Source organism: Euprymna scolopes, chromosome 2 (assembly GCF_053919585.1).
Source record: "Euprymna scolopes isolate OS-2025 chromosome 2, ASM5391958v1, whole genome shotgun sequence".
In the NCBI taxonomy this organism is placed as follows: domain Eukaryota; kingdom Metazoa; phylum Mollusca; class Cephalopoda; order Sepiida; family Sepiolidae; genus Euprymna; species Euprymna scolopes.
The window spans coordinates 139,733,302-139,746,241 of NC_136483.1; the positions used below are offsets into that span (position 1 = coordinate 139,733,302).

Sequence of the window (12,940 nt, forward strand, 5' to 3'; positions counted from 1 at the left end):
CTGAATCCATAGCTTTGACTAAAACATGTCTACAGATGGGTAGCCAAATAAGTTTTGTATAAATAAACAATTTATTTATATATATATATATATATATATATATATATATACACACACACACATTTATATATATTCATGCATACATAAACTCACATGCACACAAAATAGTCATACATGAGCAAGTTATTTTTCATTAAAAAGGAAAATAAAAATGTTAATGCCTGAAGAGTTTCATGTATGGAATGTCACAGAACAAAAAAAAAAAAATAAATAAATGGAAAAAAAAAGGCAAGGTCTCTGAAGATTTTTTTCATTATCATAAAACGTTTTCTTCATCTTTCATTTTTGAACTGAGATAATCCCTATCATGATCATCATCATCTTCCTCATCATAATCAGAAATGTAGGAATGATTGAGTAAACTGTTAGTTGTCATTGTGTCGTTTTGTAAAATGGACCGACGACCAGAAATCTTTGACTTTAGGCAGTCCTTCCACCAACAATATGAACAGTACAGGTTAGCGATGATACTGACACCAGCAATTATACTCATCAAAATAAAACCGTGGACGTAAAATCTGAAATGCAAGGCAAAGAATTCAACTAAAAAGGAAAAAATCAAGAATATCAAAACGAATGAAATGCGATTATTAAAAGCACTAAAGGGGGAGGGACTATTAAAAATGAAAAAGAGGAATTAAAAATTGGATACAATTAAATTAAAAAATTCATGAGTAATTAAAAATGGAAGAGAGTTATTAAAAGTAAAAGAGGGTATTATCAAAAAATGGATCCGAATAATGAAATTCAGGGCAATTAAAAAAACAAAATAGCGATGAGTAAAAAATGAAATGAGGCAACTAAAAAAATCTAACAGGGCAATTAAAAAATCTAACGGGGCAATTAAAAAAATGTCACAGGGCAATTAAAAAATGGAAGGAGATACTAAAAATTGGAAGGAAGAATAAAAAAAATTAAAGGAGGAATTAAAAAATTAAAGGGCATTATTAAAAGTATAAGCAAAGGGAAGACATCAAAAATGGAAAGCGTGAATAAAAAAATGCACGTGATACAATGTAACCTATTCCTATTGTGGGTCCACTAAGATGTAGTGACCTGAAGAGTAAGTTAATCTTAAACCCTAACTTCAAGTGAAATCATGTCTGATCAATGGTCCTGCCTACAAAGAGATGATACTAGGAGATATGCTCAGAGATGGTGGTGAATGAGAATTCAATACCACCACAAAAGTGAAGGCAACATGGGTAAAATTTTTTGAGTTGCCCTTCTTTACATCTGGAGTAAATTGTATAGCAGCTGTGTTAGGAATGCCATGTTATATAGCTAAGAATGCTGTGCATTCACCCAGTTCTCTATTGCTCGACTGCAGTTCAATGACAAATCTAATGTTAGATGGATCTGCAATGAGAAATCTGACCAAACCGAACACATTAAGGGAATTTGCTGAAAGCACTACATTTGTCCAGTTTATCCTAAGGATGAATCATTTTGGAATTTGGAGATAGTTGACCCATTGAATCAAGAGAACTGGAGACCAAGTTTGTGTAATATCAAAAAACATCTGACTCTTGAACATGGGAAAAGTGAAGATAATAGATAGATAATTGATAGAAGAAAGTTAAAGGGACATTAAAAAATGTAAAAGAAGTTGTTAAAAAATGTAAAAGTCATTAAAAATAAAATTAAAATAAAGATGATTTAGAAGAGCATTTTATTATACCAAACATTCGGATAACATTTACAGTGTTTATCTCAAATTTAAAAATAAAAAATTTTCTTCCTTAGAAGATTGTAATGCTGGGTTATGGGGCAGCCAAACCAGCTGCCAACATTTTTATTGAAACCAGCCGAGAGCTCTTTTCAGTATCCTCACTGTTCCCTTAAATGCAATTGTCTGGATCTCTTTTGCACTTGGTTCACCAGGAATATTAGTTAGGTAGAACTTCAGGTTCTTCTTCATAAGCCCTGTGGCACCTATAATAACTGGCATGATTGATATCTCTTTAAGATTCCAGTTTGAGTGAAGAGTATTATGCTTAAGAAAACTGCCACGATTGATGAAGAGGGTGATTATCTTGTTTTCTAATCAATGTTGGGGAGACATTTTTTTTATTGAATCCATCAAAAACAGAAAGAAAGTGATTCTTGTTATGGTATTCATGGGAGGGAGGAACGAGGAACCCCATTATGGAAAGCATGGCAAACAAGAAGTGGGGTATATGGTTAGAGATAAAAGGGGCTGCGATTCTGCTTACGGAATCCATTTGAAAGAATACAGACCTGCTTCTAAAATAAAAAAATAATAAAATAAAAAAATCCTATAAAAACTACAAAACATTAGAAATTTCATTAATTGTTGAAATGTATTAGAAAAGATATTTTTATGTTCGAGTTTTTCAGACAAGTATTGATAATTTGTATTGTTCAGACTATTGTTCACATCTTGAGTGTTATTCTCATAATTGTAAGGACCTGTAACATCACGGATAAAGTACTAAGTAAAATTTAGTTCTAAGCATCACTCTTCTGGAGGTTGAAGGTTCAATCTTGAGTGTGGGTAATACTAAAAATACAATTATGAATTGCTTAAGTTTTCTCCCAGTTATCGCTGACAGAACGGGAGCATATTACTCCTGCAGATTAAATAAAAGGTCCTGTTCAAATTTCATACAAATTCTATAGTTTGACAGAAAGATTTGCAAGTTTGACAAGATAAACTGGAAGAAGGTGGTAGGTTACATTGATGAGAACAATAGTCTGAATAATCCAAAAAGATGTTTTTATGTTGAAAATTAGTTTCAACATCGAAATGATCAAATTGTTGAAGGCACTAAATTTTTCCAACATCCTCTCATAATTCAAAGTTTTACAAAAAAAAACGTCGTTTGAGAAAGGAAACCATGACTTACTTATATTCATCAGACTTGTCCACCACTAAATGTTCCGTTTTGATGATTTGTCTCGCTATGCATTTGCCAGCTGAAAAGAAAGAGTAGAAAGGAAAGACAATCATTTTTTTTTTTCATGTTATTTAAATCAATACATTTTTTTTGTGTTCTTTTGTGATAGATCTGGGACCTTTTGACAACGGATCTTATTTTAAGTGCTTTGAATTATTCACCATAACCACATCGGCCTAGAATATTACCAAACTTCATTGTGAATTGAGATTGATCGACATTCCGTATATATATAACTACTTCATTTACTCACATAAAATTAATATACGAAAGTATAGATTTATGCGTAAACTTTAAGTATTTACTTCAAAAGTGCTCAATACACAGGTAGAGCTAGTTAGTAATTTATGAAATATATATGGCGATTAAGCTACATTGAATATTCGGCGTTTCATCCACTCTAGGATTCCTCAGGCTTATGGTGATTAAGCTACACTGAATATTCGGCGTTTCATCCACTCTAGGATTCCTCAGGCTTATGCGCATAAGCCTGAGGAATCCTAGAGTGGATGGAACGCCGAATATTCAGTGTAGCTTAATCGCCATATATATTTCATAAATTACTATATATATATATATAAAAAAACTTTCTTTGTTTCTTGATTTCACTAAAAGACTTCATTTCACTCTGGAATTACAAATTTTGGTTTGTTATTCATTTTTATAAACAGTTTGCAAATATTTTTTTTTGCATTTTATGACCACCATCATATAATGTAGTTTCATACAATGCTAAAATTATCAATGATTACAATTCAATTAGAACCGATATAGAATACATTCTTTTAAATTTTGAAGAAGAAAATTTGTCTTACCCATTTCCATATTAGACGTGTAGGTAGAGGTAGAATTACAGCTTCCTGTCACATGATCACATCCGCAGTCTGTGGGGCACAAACATAAATGCTGACAACGATCGCCATAGTAACCATAAGGACAGCCTGGAAAGAGAAATGTTTTCACTTTTTATAATCATTATAATTCAAATGAAATTTTGTTTTTTCATTATTTGGACTGCTATTCTCATCTTGGTTGTCATATTCCAGTTTTGATTGGCCGATATAACCGCTCATCTTCTTGAGGTGCATCTTTTAGATCTTGGGAACTTTCTAGTCAAACTTCGGAATCTTTAAGTCCATTTTGATTATATATATTTATATTACAATAGAAAAATGTGAGCATGAAAAGTAATATGGTTAAGATTAAACATGGAAAAGAAAAGAACAAGATATTCTAGTAAAAAATATAAATTTATAACTTAAAATATTGCAGCATTAAGAATTTATTATATAATGTTAAATTGAAATTTAAAAAAAAAATTCTTAAGTTATAAATTTATTATATTTTTTACTAGAATATCTTGCCCTTTTCTTTTCCATGTTTAAGTTTAACCGCATTACTTTTCTTGCTCACATTTTTCTATAGTAATCCATGATTTTTGCAGGCTTCCAGTAAATTGACTTGTTCTTTGTTTAAATTCAGTCTTATTTTTTTGCCCCCATAAACATAACATATGTAAAACAATGCATGGCACTCGTCTGCTTTCATTCTGTTTCACTTGTTACTTCTCTTTTCACGAGAGCGGTGAATTAGTACAACACTAATTGCTGAAGTAACGTGCTTGTTATGGAAACCAGTCAGAAAAAACGTCGCTCACCTCCTTATGTTTCTTTTACGATTTTGTGCACTATAACTTTTGTTTTACTGAACGAAAATTGAACATTTTTTTTTTTCACAATATAGCTGAGAAGGTGATCTATAAACTGTAATAATTGTTTGAAATTTGCTCGAAAAATGAGTGAGCGGTGAAGCTTTTAAGCAGTTCTAAATGACTAAAACTGCCACTTAACCATAATGATGTTGAAGGATGTTGCAGCAAAATGTGACATTTGAGTCTACTAGGTGCTGAGGAGTATAGTGAAGCCTTAAATGGATGATATCGTCAACAGTAATATGGTTGCAGGTGTGGCTGCTCAACAATGTTCCTCACTAGACTACAACCACCTTGATTATTTCTTCTGAGGTGTGATCGAAGTCAGGACCAGCAAGCATACCCACAATATGGTTGACTCTCTGACGACTGCAATCATCAAGGTGTTCATTGCTACAGACGAGATATGGTCACCAAAATGTGTGGTTCGTTTTGCGCCTGCCTTGAGATGGTCATCTTTGTTGGTGATAGTTACATTAAAAAAAAATGTAGAATGTAATTCTAATTGTTGTTAAATATACTGTCCGGTCTCTGCATATATACTCTTGTTTTTATTGTCTATTTCGTTTTCTTGTTAAGTGTCAGATTTTGCTGCAATACTATGTATTATCCTTTTTTCTTATATACTTTAAGGACACAAGATACATGCTAAAATATATCTATGTTCTGAGATTAAATTATGTTTGAAAAAAATGTTTGGTTCTAAGTAGCTGTAATTTATAATTAACTGAACAAATCACTCGGCTCTCCATGTATTTCTCTCGCCTCTGCTTTCACCATATTGTGCATTCTTTAATAACAAGAGAAGAGAATCACGAAAACACCTGGAGATGATTAATAAAAGGACACATGAACAAAGAAACAGAATCTCTGACAGCTGCATAGAATGTGATTAGAAGAACCACCACCAACAACAGCAGACTTATTTTCAGTTATGCAAGAAGAATGTTTTAACAAGCATGTCGCAGTGTACAAATTTTTTAATAAAATTCAAGTGGAATAATGGTAGTGATCGTGAACCAACATGTCATGAGTACATCTAGTAAATATATATGGTGTCAGTTTATGCATTAAAATATTAAATTAAGTATATTTTAATCTATTTAACACATCGTTTTCAGAATTTGCTTTGTCAGTGTTTTCTTAACATTGCATTGTGCACACATAGCTGAGCTACCTGCATTAAACTTCACCTGCAATGATTAATGTAAAAGTCCGGCACCTTACAGATGCTAAACTTCTGACTGACAAACAATATGGATTTAGACATGCCCGTTCCATAGCTGACATCCTCACTGTAATCTCTGAACGTATATACCATTCACTGGACAAAGCGGGGGAGGGCAGAGCGGTAGCTCTAGATATAGCTAAGGCTTTTGACAGGGTATGGCAGGAGAGTCTCCTCAGGAAAATGAAATCATACGGTATCACTGGTAGAATACTTAACATAATTAAATCCTTCTTAGATAAGAGAAAAATCCAGGTTGTCCTCGACGGTCATACATCTAAACAGTGTGATATAAATGCGGGAGTGTCTCAGGGGTCTATCCTTGGACCTCTATTGTTCCTAATATTTATTAATGACCTCCCCGACAAAACTGCCTCTGAGATGGGTATATATGCTGATGACACTACACTCTATAACAGGCATGACAGGAAAACAAATGAACACATATCTAAAGAAATGGCAAAAACACTAGAGGATGACCTCCAATCTGTAGTGGAATGGGGACATAAATGGATGGTCACATTCAATGCTACCAAGACTAAACTGGTTTCCTTCAATAATTACAAGAAACCTTCTCTGCCACCAATAGCAATGGCCAGTGACTCCCTGTCTGAGAGTACATCTTTCAAACTGTTTGGCCTAACGTTCACAGGAAACATGAGTTGGAACAATTATATTGAAAACATTGCCAGGGCCGCTGCGAAAAAGGTAGGCTCTCTCTACCGTACTAGAAAACTACTGACATCTGAAAGTATCCTGCACCTCTATAAGGCCACCATTCGCCCATGTATGGAGTATTGTTGTCACATTTGGGCTGGTGCATCTGCTACTGGTCTCTCGCTCCTAGACAAGGTTAAAAAAAGAGTCGCCAATCTGATAGGCCCTGAACTGGCATCTAAGCTTCAGCCTCTGTCCCATCGACGAAATGTTGCATCCCTCTGCCTGTTCTACAAGTATTTTAATGGTGAATGCTCTGACGAACTGCAGACACTTGTGCCCCCACGACGTAGACACCCTCGACAAACCCGACAGGCAGTTAAATCCCACCCCTATACAGTAGAGATCCCTAGATGTAAAAGATCTTTCTACTCCAGTAGTTTCTTCCCCAGAACCGCTAGACTCTGGAATTCCATTCCAAGTTCCTGCTTCCCTAACTGTACTGACATGCAGAAGTTCAAGTGCAACGTGAACTGACATCTTGCTGCCCAAATCCCAACATAGTGCCCCAGTAGTTGCTGCCCCTGATAGTAGCCCCCTACACCAAAGTGGCAATGTGCCTTGTTTGGGGTGAAAATGTCATTAAAAAAAAAAAAAAATTCGGCCCTTTCTTTCCAGTTGAATTATTTATGAGAAAATGTTTCAGTTTTGAATTAATGTTTTTGAGTGCTCGTTTATAATCCCCCTCATGAAAAAACAAAAAAAATAATAGAAATATTGTTTGTAAAAAATCACATAAATTAATCAAGTAGTTCTATTTTTAAATAAAAAAAGACAAATTTTATAGTTAAAGTACAAGCGACGATCTTGCAATGCCATCTTGAAAACAGTCTGAAGAAACAATGCAGCAATTCAAACTTGTGAGATTTTAGAGAGTCATTTTTAACATGGGGAGGAGGGCATCGGATAAACTCAAATTTGCTTTAAAAAAATTTTTATATTTGTTTTTACATGATGGGGAGAGTTCTGAATAAGTAGTATTTTTCTTTTATTAAACTAACAGAGGTGGGTGGGGTGGTAGCTGGATTTACCCAGTCATAAAATACGCTTAAATATGATATTTTAATTTTTCCAGATTTTGTATATTTTATAATTTCAAAAGTAAAAAACAAGTATTTGGGTGCCATCAGCTTGAATCAAAACCAAAATCAAAACTGTAGCATTCAAAGCTAGTGACGTTACAACTGTACCGACGTGATACGCATATGAACTGATTAAAAAGTAAAAATAAACTAAGATGAATGTACAAAATGTATAAGTTTTTTCAATTTTGACCCCTGAAGACTATTTTAACCTAAAAGCATAGTCTTCTGAAGGTTGAGAGTTGTCACATTATCCAGAAGCATCAGAGTCAGTTTAATGTTAAATGGGACACTAACTAGTAGTACTACTCAGTAACAACGAGGACTTAGGAGTAACAGCAATTAAGGGTATCCCCCCCCCCCTCCGCTAGATATCAAATTGAGGCCCTCCCTAGGACTCTAAGATAACATGGTTAGGGCAAAAGGAAAGAAAATACTTACGGTTTTGGCAGGCATCGCCAATGTATCCGGGGGGACATGTACAGTTGCCGCTAATAGAGTCACAGGTGGAGTTGTTTTGACAGAAACAGACTTGATTACAATCTTGCCCATATTTTCCAAGTGAACAAGACTTACTACAATCCTTGCCCCACCAGCCAGCAGAACATTTACAGCCATCTGCAAAGAGAACAAGAAACAGAGTAGAAAGGCAAGACGGAACATTTACAGAAAGAGAGAAAGAAAAAAAAAAAAACAAGAGAGAGTGAGAAAGAGAAAGATAAAAAAGCAAGAGGGAGTGAGAAAGAGAAAGTTAAGAAAAAAGCAAGAGGGAAAGAGAAAGATAAGAAAAAACAAGAGGGAGTGAGAAAGATAAGAAAAAACAAGAGGGACTGAGAAAGAGAAAGATCATTAGACACCCATTAAACAAGATTCCTTGATTTTCAAGTTTGTCTTAAGCCTTCAATTTTGGACATTTTTTTAAAATCAAATTAATGTAATGAGGTTTTATTTGGAATAAGGATTCCAGATATAAGGTTGAGTCACATTATATCCTGATGTTAATCTCCATAAGACATAAAAATGGAGCAAAACTAATCTGATTATGGAATTCACTTTTCTAATATATATATCTCACACTCATTCACTATATATCATCTAAGTTCCCTTCAAAAAAAGGTTAGATGCTGCCTGGCTATCATTATATCGAGTCTTCAGTGATCATAATTATGGGGATTGACCGTGTTCATTTGCCTCTGTTTACAGTCTTGCTTGATGGTTTCTTTCCATGTCTTAGAGCACTCGGCTTTCTTTTCATTGTCGAGTCCTAGTATCTGCAAATGTTAATAAACCCTTGCTTTTTTCAACATGTCTGAACCAGCGAAGACGGTTTGCCCTTAATAGGACATCAAGTTTTGGAATGACCAATTTCTCATGTAGAGTCTCTGATCTAATGTTTTGAATCTGGTCTGGCTTTAAATTGCATATCCACTTAATCATTGCTCTGTCATTTCTCTGGAGTAAGGCAAGTGAAGCATTAGGTGTGTCAGAAATTTCGTGAAAAATATTGAATAATTCCACCCCGTCTTTCCGAGTTTATAACTCCTCGAAAAATGTAATTCAAGCCCTAATTTTTTTTTTTTTCAATTAAAGGAGCAAGGACCAAGGTTTCATTAAAAAACAAAAACATGTTTTTTTTTAAAAAAAGGTTTTAAACTTCGGACTTTACAGGTCAATTTCTAAAAAACACTACTTTTTTTTTGTTTTAAATTTGAATATATTATTTATTGCTCTTTTATCTTCAATTTGTGATATATAACACTTTGGTGAGTAAATTAATTATTTACTTTTTAATAGACATTTCAAAATGGGAGGTGTGAATTAATTCGATCCCCTGTCTTTCCAAGCATATAACTACTCGAAAAATGAAATTCAAGCCCTAATTTTTTTTTTCAATTAAAGGAGCAAGGACCAAAGTTTCATTTAAAAAAAAAAAAAAAAAAGAAAAAACAAACAACGTGGTTTAAAAAAAGAAAAGGTTTTAAACTTCGGACTTTACAGGTAAATTTCTAAAAAACACTACTTTTTTTTGTTTTAAATTTGAATATATTATTATTGATCTTTTATCTTCAATTTGTGATATATAAAACTTTGGTGAGTAAATTAATTATTTACTTTTTAATAGACACTTGAAAATGGGAGGGAGCGTGAATTAAAAAAAAAAACCGTTTGTCTAAAATATTATATTCGGTTTATTGGAAAGAGCATAAAATTTCACATTGACCCTGAAAATATCGTAAAAATAGAATCACTAGAAGAATTTTGATAGATTTTTAAAGTTTAAAAATTGAAAAATAATGAGCTCGTAAAATTCAATTAATTTCATTACTGTTTTTTTTTTAAATAAAAAAAAAATATTTCTATTACTTTTAAAACAACTTTAATCGTTTATTTTGGAAGTATAATCCATAAAGAAAATAAAAAACCCACTTTTAAAAGAGAAATTACGAGTTTTTTATATTTTATTCGCAGTTTTGTGTTAGGGGTGTCAAAAATTCCGATAAAAATTCTGATACACTTAGTGAAGCATGGATGAGGGTCAAACAATCACTGGCATCGAACATCACACTTCTTATCATACACCTTAACGTTTGGTAATAATTGGGATGTTAGGATTGAGAGAAGTTCTCTGAATTTTTCCCCAAGCTGTTTTGACTGATGGTTGAACTTTGTTCATAGCCATCTTCAGAACTTAGCATATCTCACAGATAGCAATAAAGGTTTACTATATTTCATTCTGTGTAAGAGGATGTTAGCATTAGACTAAACATCTAAAGTCTGAATCTAATATGAACTTATCATACACCCTGCTGCACTAGTCTTTGTATACCCATCGAGTACAGTGACTGCACCGATTGCATTGCTCTTCCCCCCCACACACACACCTCTTCTACATACATCATATGGATATTGACCAGATTCCTTCAAAGACTGGAGTTCTGGACCCTTAACAATCAACTTTGATTTTTCAGTGCTAACTCTCAGACATTTTGCTTCCATGTCTTTCTTCCACACTTTCAATCATCTTTCTTCCTGCTTGTTCAGTGTCTGTTATGACAAAGTCATCGGCATACAGTAGCTCCCATAGACACCCTATTCAGAACTCATTGGAAAGGGCCTCAAAGACAACCATAGACTGAGGACAGATCCTTGATGTACTTCAATATTTACAAAATGTCATCTACCTGCACCCTGCTTCTGGTATTGTCTGAGATTATATATATATATATATATATATATATATATATATATTTATGTAGTTTTTTGCTGTTGATTTTTTTAAATGATATTGAGGTTAGCGTCTTCACCTTGGAGATCGGATGTTTTTTTTAAAAAGTTTTTTTTTTAGAAATTTTAGAAATAAATAAATAAAAATATTATTTGTTTACGTCCAAAATAAAAAATGGGCAATTTATAAAAAAACAAAACAAAAAAAAAACAAAAAACATCCAATCTTCAAGGTGAAGACGCTAACCTCAATATCGTTTTAAAAAATCAACAAGAAACTACATAAATATATAAACTATAAAAACTAAACAGTAAATCATCTATGGCATCATAGCATAATGGATAAGACACTGGACTGAAATACATAAGGTCCAGGGTTCGAGTCCTAATAATAGTCAAGCTATGCTGAAGAGGGGTAGGGCCCTGAAACATGCATGTACGTAGATTAATGTTTTAAAAGTTAAATAATAAATAAATATATATATACTAGAAGATGTACCCGACATTGCCTGGTATTAAATGTAACGTTTAAATAATGAAGTAGAAAAAAACAGACATGCATGTGAATGTTATGCTTTCTCTAAACAGTTCACTTATTGTAAGTAAAAAAAATACTCGAGCTGAGATCTAAACTAGAACTTAAAGACAGCGAGTCAAGTATGATAATCATTAGACCAGCTTGCCACGTGAAACAGTTGACAAACAGATAAAAATCGATCAAAAAGTTTTCCACATGTCTGAATACTCTATATACCAAATTTCAAGTCTGTAGATTAAAAATTCCTCGAGTATATAGGTTGAGAAGTGTCCTCACACACAGTCTCACTTTTATAGATATATATCTTAGCAAGGAGACCCGATATTGCCAAGGATTGAATGAGGATCAATGAATGTTCCACACTTCCAATATTTTTATTGTCATTGAAATCGACCATTTTTCAAACAAATCGATTGACTGCTTGCTCTAGTCGAGGACCCACTGCGGCACACTGGGAGGAAGTTTCACATGCCTCCCTGCAGTGACTTAGTCCACAATAAACTGTAGTCTACACTGTACTGTAGAGAATCTACTGTTCATTGTATGAAATCAATTTTATATAATGGCTTAAATTAAAGTTTAAAATACTAATCATGGTTCAAGTGTGCTCTAAACAGAAGCATTCATTTCAAATGCACTCCCGGGTTATCAAAGAATCTACTGTTGATTTTATATGCTGGGCCCATCTGCTTGTGCTGTGATACAACTTCTCAAATGCACTTGTGATATTAGGCTGCATAACGTAAAACAAACTTTAATCGGATTATTGATATATTTTGAAGGCATTTTGATACAAAATCTATCTAAGAACACTCCCAGACATATCAAATACAATTGTCAAATTTAAAAAAAAAAAAAAAAAAAAAAAAAAAAAAATCAGCACCCAGCTGTTTCAGAGTCAATAGGAAATGAACTTACACACAATGTCTTTTATATATAAGTAAAGATATAGAAAAAAAAAGCATATATCTTTATTTTTCAGTACCCGCCCCCACCAGAAATTAAAAAAAACAAACTTTCCTTTAGTTCAATCTTTTTCGAACAACACTTGTATTTATTCCAAAATAAACTTCATCTTTTAACAGAGTTACTTTAAAAAATAAATCGATCTAAAGAAACATTTTCTAATGTATGTTTTTTCAGGGTTTTCTATGGCACTTTAAATTTGTAAAAAACAACTATAAAGAAATCGTTCAAAGCATGATACAAAATTGCATTCAGAGTTCACAAATATCGTTGAAGCGGCATTTCTGCCATTCTCATTTAGATTTCTTTTCAACTCATCTAGGAGATATCAGTAATGAATGTGGAAAAGTTTACCAGGAAACTGCGATAATAGAGAGTAGGTATCAGGGTGGGTTCAATGCCAACATGAGGTCATATCCAGGATGACCACAGAGAGAAGTTAATTTTTCTGAAAATGTTTTTCTCTTTCTTTTGTCTTGAGAATCTACTGAC

The 12,940-nt window shown here is 33.2% G+C and overlaps 1 protein-coding gene across 2 annotated transcripts in view; it reads right to left on the bottom strand.

The window, feature by feature from the left end:
- Window positions 1–294: 294 nt before the first annotated feature.
- The window catches only part of LOC145296703 (N-acetylglucosamine-1-phosphodiester alpha-N-acetylglucosaminidase-like), a 56,488-nt gene continuing 43,842 nt past the window's right edge, over window positions 295–12,940 (bottom strand). The window contains exons 9-12 of one of the 2 annotated variants that reach the window (XM_080142683.1): window positions 8,161–8,337; window positions 3,797–3,922; window positions 2,931–3,000; window positions 295–578 (exon numbers count right to left, since the gene is read on the bottom strand). In XM_080142683.1, coding sequence (XP_079998809.1) covers window positions 317–578; window positions 2,931–3,000; window positions 3,797–3,922; window positions 8,161–8,337 — 635 coding nt within the window. In that variant the 3' untranslated portion in view covers window positions 295–316. Of the gene's footprint in view, window positions 579–1,926; window positions 2,308–2,930; window positions 3,001–3,796; window positions 3,923–8,160; window positions 8,338–12,940 lie in introns of those variants that run through there. The other variant, XM_080142692.1, reaches the window with a different exon arrangement.